Raw genomic sequence first — 6,749 nt, 5'->3', positions numbered from 1 at the left:
TAATAAAATTTGTTCGTATTTATTATAATAATAAAAAAATATGTTTATTCTGTTTTTGTTTTTTAAGCAATTTTATGCCAGACATTGAATAAAAATTCCTATGCTCCTCTTCGCAGATAGACACAAAACAATTTTGAAATCTTCAAAATAGAGAAGAAGAATAAAAACACAGTTTTCAGTAAATATTTACTTTTCCCCACGTAAATTTAGCATGAAAATATTTTTCACAACAGACATAACGACAAATTGACAGACAAATAACAATAGAAACTTAAAAATAGATATTATTTAGAAGTGATTTTTTTAAAATATTTAAAATAATATTGAAATAAAATAATCCTAATTAAAATTGTGTCATTTTACTCAATGGATGAACAATTTCAAGTGACTACGTGAGTGTTTTTTCAGTCCAATTAAACGATCTTATAGATAAATTTTGAATTAAATGATTTTCTATTAAATCACATACATATCTACCCAGATGGAAAAAAAATCTGGAATTTCAAAAAAGGAATTTGAATGTTATATCAAAAATTGATCAATTTATCTTTAATGTGAAAACATTGCTATTTACAAATCTCATAAAATCTTGGAGAATACTATAATAGTTCAACTCTAACTGAAGCTAATTGACCTCTATGGATCGTGTCCGCAATAGAGAATATCCGAGTATATATTACCTCTGCATTTATCTCCTAGTTTCCATTTATCTATATAATCACGCATTGAGTTTCCGGTATTTAATAGTACGGAAATGCAATCTAACTTAGCAGGGGGGTTAGAATCTTATTTCAGTTATCGATTATTATGATTGATGGTGTTATAAAATTCTTGAGTGTTTCTTTTAGTGAACCAAAGCGAAAGCAAAGTAATAATATTTTCAAAATTAAATGAAGACTTTTGAACGGTACAGTTTTCGTGGCTCATTTTATGAGAACAATAGTTAATCCTCTGACAAACCATGAATTTAGTATCAATTGCTTTATTCAAAATTATTAGAGAGCTATAAAGAAGAAGTGGTACAACCAACCTCAATTGTATAGATTCTAATATAATTTTTGTTTGTACATTCCATATCTCATCATTTTGAAATTGAAGAAAATTCAAACAAGTTTGAAGTGATTGCGTTATTACTATAGTATAATATTTTACACCATGACCTGGAGATCTGTTGTGTCCATTGTCTCGATAAAATGTGATATTGAAGTTACTTTATCGTTCCTTTATGTGTTATAAAATGTCCATTTAGATTTTTCTCTTGTTCTTGTATCAGTATTGGGTAAGGTCCCACTACGTGTTTTGTGGTTTCATTGCTTTTTCCTACAAAACTTTCAGTCTCCATTATAATAAAGTGCCCGTTTTGTAAGGTGATTGTCCAACTTATAGTACCCTGTCAAAATTCATGTAATTTTTTACAACGTTTTAAATTGACAGTCTCTATAAGCGATTTTTATAGTAATAGCCCTGATAGATTGCCCCGGTATAACTTTCTCCGGAATAGTAGGAGAGTATCGCCGATGATAAGTAAATGATCTACTAATTGACAATAAAATATACAGATAATACACTGCAAAACACTAACAAAATAAAATTTATAAAATCCGTATTGTAGATAAAGTTAAAGATCTTAGGTTAAGTTAGATGAAGATTTCATTTTAAGTTAAGTTAGGTTACTATGGCAGCCAATCAATCCGATTGGCCAGCTTACTTAGACAGAAGATCTATTTTGTTCGTGGTACGTAAACTGGCAGTTAATTATAGAATCGTTTCGAGGCTCTAATAAAGCGAAGGGTGTTTTTAATTTTAGCGCTGGATATTTCTGTGCTAGAGCTTACAATATAATTGTCTAACAAAAATCAACCTGTTTCTGACTAGAGCTGAAACAGCTGCAAAAGAGGTGTTGTACTAGGTGTGATCTTAATAACTATACAAGAATACGAAGTGCCTTTTTACAAAGTAACAATATGTTTTATTACTAAGAATGGCCTAAATTTCAACTACTTTATATCATATATATTAATATAATATATATTATATAGTAGTTAACTATAATAATTTAAGTTTCACGTTTTATGTATCTAAGAAATTTGATACAAAATTCACTTTTTTGTTAAATTTTAAATTAAATTTTTATAATAATTTTTATACTCGTAGTATTCCATTTTAAATTTTTTATAGATTATTATTCACTTACCACACTAAAAGTATTGAAGAGTATTAAAGTCCATTGCAAACAGACTCTTGCCGAAGCCATTACTGTTTACAATTTTTTATTGAATTTTTTATTTAATTTTTTTATTAAATCTTTATTCCGTGTATTAAATGTTTTAATATATTTTTGTTCTTTAAGTGATACACAATAATATATATTAATATTTACTGTACTATAAATATATTGGGATTCAATATGAAGTAAATTTCTTGATATATTTACACTTCTCAGGCGTTAGCATTTACTCACTGCCAATTTTCTACTAAATTTTTCACTTTCCTCAAACATAAATTTTCCTATATCGCTGAGAATAAAATTATCTTCTGCGGTTTTTTTACTCTTCAGTTTATATATTTTTCGCACCATTTTTTATATATTCAATTTTTCAGTATTTTATTAATATTATTTTTTTTAAACAATTCGAAAATGGGCGGCTGTTAAGCTTTGTGGCTTTTTATCATTTTCTGTTACTGCTGAGCTTTTCTGTGTACTTAATGTGTAGTCTGTTGAATTGTGTAATTTCAAATAGTACTTGTGTGTACAAAATGTTATCTGGAGAACAACATTTAAGATTGTGTATATATTAAAAGAGGCGCTTAAAACTTATGGTATGAAGTTGGAGATATTTTATAATTTTTTAACAAAAATATGTGTTGGTTCTCATAAAAATAGAAAGAGAGTCTTCACTTCAAGTTTTCAAAAAAATGATTATATCAAAACAAAGTTTTCGTTGGATGGTTTTTTACAACTTTCGACGTGTATTAACATATCAACGTAGTGATGAAACACCATGAAGCACCAGTGTTTATAATTGGCATAATGTATACAAGCATGGTCACAATTTTATCGCCAATGAACATAATGGTAGTCGACCAACATCGGTTTGTATGTCAGAAAACATCGACGTTGTGCACGAGATGAGAACGGAAGACTGTCAAGTGACGTATATTTAATAATAATAGAAATTGATATAGAATTCATTGATACTTATAAGAATTTATTTATGAAAATACAATCAAAACTTTACTTTTCTGGCGTTTCCATCGGTCAACTCTCTTATTAATATATATAATTTTTGTTTTCAACTAACCAAATTTGTCTATCTATATTGATATATCCAATCACAGAAAGGTTTTTATAAGAAAGGTTCCTGACTACATATGAAACGCCATGTTATGAAGTTCATTTCGTCAGCGAGTTCGTTTCCACTGACGTAGACATGATCTGTAAGGCACATAAATACTGCCATTTATTTAAGAAGACTTTTCAAAGTTCCATGGCACATTTGGACGAATGACATCTTTAGGGATATCAAGATTGATCCCATCAAAATATACATAAAGGATAAAGCCCTGACAGACTTACCAACACCGCGTTATCAAATCTCAAAATGGTTACAGGTTCCTCGGGAAGGTATGCAGGTCTGAGGTCAATTATTGCTTAGTCTGATAATAAACAATAATAAACAATAATCTAGTCAAGGTGTAAAGAGGGGTTTTGAAAATACCTCGAAAAAGAGTATAAGTGCTTAAGTGCACTAACTCGAAACAGCTTCAACATAATATATAAATATTTGACTTACCGAATGGCTAATCGTTCTTATTTAAATTTATTTCTTTTTTTTTATTCAAAGTATATAATATACTATGCTTTGTATTCAAAGCATATTTTCAAGAAGAAACATCGATGCTATCGAGTTATAATAGTGCCGTTTAAAGCGAAAGATATCTGTAACTTGGCTTTAATTGTAATATAATATAAATAATAATAATAAATAATAAATAAACAACAATAATATTAGTCTATTCAAAACTAAATGAAATCAAAAAACTTTTTTATACATTCATTAATTAAAAAGTCACAAGACTTTATATACAAAAATTAATTTATAAGATCATAAATAAACCAATCTGACTATATGATTGTCAATAATAGACATTAAACAAAACCAACATAAAAGCTAATTATTAACAAAATTTTAAATAGAATATTACGCACCATTAGTAACTGCTATCAATAGATCAGTGATGACTAATTCTAGAAAGATTTAAAAATCTTACCTGTTGATGATGTAATGGATCAGCATGCTACAAATTAAAAACATAAATTACTTCATCAAAGTCACATAGTTCTGACTCAATTTACCTACATCATTTACCATTTACTTTATATAAATTTAATAGGATAATGATATTGTATGACTTAATTATTTGTAAAAAATAAAACAGTTAATAAAACAGTTAATAGAGCAATAATTTTAATTAAGATGGAATGTACATGAATAATTAGGAGAAATATAAAGAGAGATAAACTATATCCAAACAATAATACAATTCAGAATAACATTTCAGCTTCTTTAAAAGTTTTCTATTTTGGTTGACTTTTATCTTCCATAGAGTAACCTTAACCTTAACCTTAAAACTTTTATACTTAAAAATATCAGTTTTTGTTGTGTATATTATTTACTTATTTACTTATTTATTCACTACCACTACCAGTTAGTCTTAAATTGGAACCGAATATACAAATACTAATATTTTGTAGTCATTTACATCCCGACTCCGTGACTATATTTCACAACAACTTTACGTGAACCCACAGTACTAATAAAATAGTTTATTTCTAAATTTTTGAGTGGAGTAGTCAGATTAGTATAGTAAATATTAGTCATGTTTTAACGTAATATTTTTAATTTTGATGTAAAAGCTACTACTATTATTTAATCTAAAATAAATAAAAATAAAAGACATTTCAAATCGCTTGCATCACAATATATAGTATATATGTACCATACATATAGTTCCTACACATAGTACGATATCATTTAATTAATAATATTTTTTTTTAATGTTGAATGATGAAATTAAAATAATATTGTTATATTTTTTCATGGTAAATAATTTTTAAAAAACATTATTGCATATAAAAAATGAATTCCCAAACTTTACAGTTTAATGTGGGACAACGCTGCGTATGAGTGATATTTGATTTATTTTCAATGCATTTGAATCTTCCTTTCAAAAGTATGACCCAATATCAATACATATTAATATTAAAATATTAAAGTATGATAATAAATACTTGTTATTTTTTAAATATATATTCAATTTTTATATATGTATATTTACACAAAAATTTTAAGAAATATATTCACGTGTATATAAGCAAAAAGGGTCCAAATCATTGATAAAACAATTATTTTTGATGTTATTCAATATGATATGTATTTAATAAAATACTTTAGTTTATTAATATTATTAATACAATTACTTGTTTTACTTAATTAAATACTTAGTCACATTTTTTACATGAAATACCAGTAGTTTTAAATGAGCTCTATGATTCTAGTAATAATAAATATAGTAACATACATACACAGTGATTTACTTAAAGCTCGTGCAAATCACAATTAAATTAATTTTAAAACTTATTAAATATTTAAATTTAAAATATGTTATTAAGTATTATTTTGAAAAAATTCCCAAACAAGATGGCTTGTACTTTGCTGCTGTCCATCATTCTCAAATTAAAATTGCATTCGCCTCTGTTTGTTACGGAAATTAATAACTAAAAATACTGCTAATAAAAATCCTAAAATCTGAAAAATAAATTCATTTATTTAATTATTTTATTATAATTAAATTTAATTTCAATTAGTTACTTCAAATGCAATTAGTATCCAGGATACAACGAGAAATCGAATATCGTTGTGTTGATAATAGGATTGTAGTTTGACACTGCACCCGACGGTGTACATATAATTCTCATCTGCTGTGTTTCCATTGACATAGCAGCTAGCTGGAACTGATTTATTTAGGAGTATGTAATCTTGTGGACTATCCTTGCCACAGCACTGATGGTCCGTTTGCAATGCATCCATTTCATTACGGTTCCATGCTTGATCAACTATTCCATCGCGTCGTTTATATTCAACCATATCGGAATAAGTGGATATAATTTGCAATATAGCCAATATAAGTAGGAAAACAGCGCACTTTGTTTATATTTAAATATTAAATTATTATCATTAATTATTTAATAATCATATATTATTCAATTATTATTTATTTACTTATTTAAAAAAAATGATTTTTTGATAATATTTTTGAATTAACTTACCAAAGCTGTAAGGCAAACTGATTCTTTGATTGCTGCAAAGCATCCCAGGAACGAAAAGAGAACAATTAGCGAGCAAACGACGTAAGCCCCTATAGCCATTTCTCGACTCAGATTATCAGGATTATTAGCAATCCACCCAATGGCACCGAGTCCAAGCAACTATATCATAAATAAAATCATATAAGTTTTTTGTATAAAACCTTTAGAGAGAATTATATTAAATAAAAAATATAGCAAAGATCAAAAAATATAGATCTTTTAAAATTAAAATATATGGTATTCTGAGTTAAAAATATTTTATAAATTTTTAAGAACAAGGCAGTATGTTTAAAGCTTTATTTATGATCAAACAGATTCGCATCGCAAGCTTTGACGGTAATAGCTGAAATTCGTAAGCGTCTAAGCGAACTGAATCCAC

The 6,749-nt window shown here is 26.9% G+C and overlaps 1 protein-coding gene across 1 annotated transcript in view; it reads right to left on the bottom strand.

Moving 5' to 3' along the window:
• Positions 1-5,486: 5,486 nt before the first annotated feature.
• The window catches only part of LOC119674035 (protein late bloomer-like), a 3,760-nt gene continuing 2,497 nt past the window's right edge, over positions 5,487-6,749 (bottom strand). Inside the window, exons 2-4 of the mRNA XM_038085157.1 lie at positions 6,332-6,490; positions 5,874-6,206; positions 5,487-5,810 (exon numbers count right to left, since the gene is read on the bottom strand). Of these exons, the coding sequence (XP_037941085.1) occupies positions 5,739-5,810; positions 5,874-6,206; positions 6,332-6,490 (564 nt within the window). The 3' untranslated portion in view covers positions 5,487-5,738. The remainder of the gene's footprint in view (positions 5,811-5,873; positions 6,207-6,331; positions 6,491-6,749) is intronic.

This window comes from Teleopsis dalmanni, chromosome 2 (assembly GCF_002237135.1).
Source record: "Teleopsis dalmanni isolate 2A chromosome 2, ASM223713v2, whole genome shotgun sequence".
Taxonomy (NCBI): Eukaryota; Metazoa; Arthropoda; class Insecta; order Diptera; family Diopsidae; genus Teleopsis; species Teleopsis dalmanni.
This window is presented reverse-complemented; position numbering and strand designations above follow the sequence as displayed.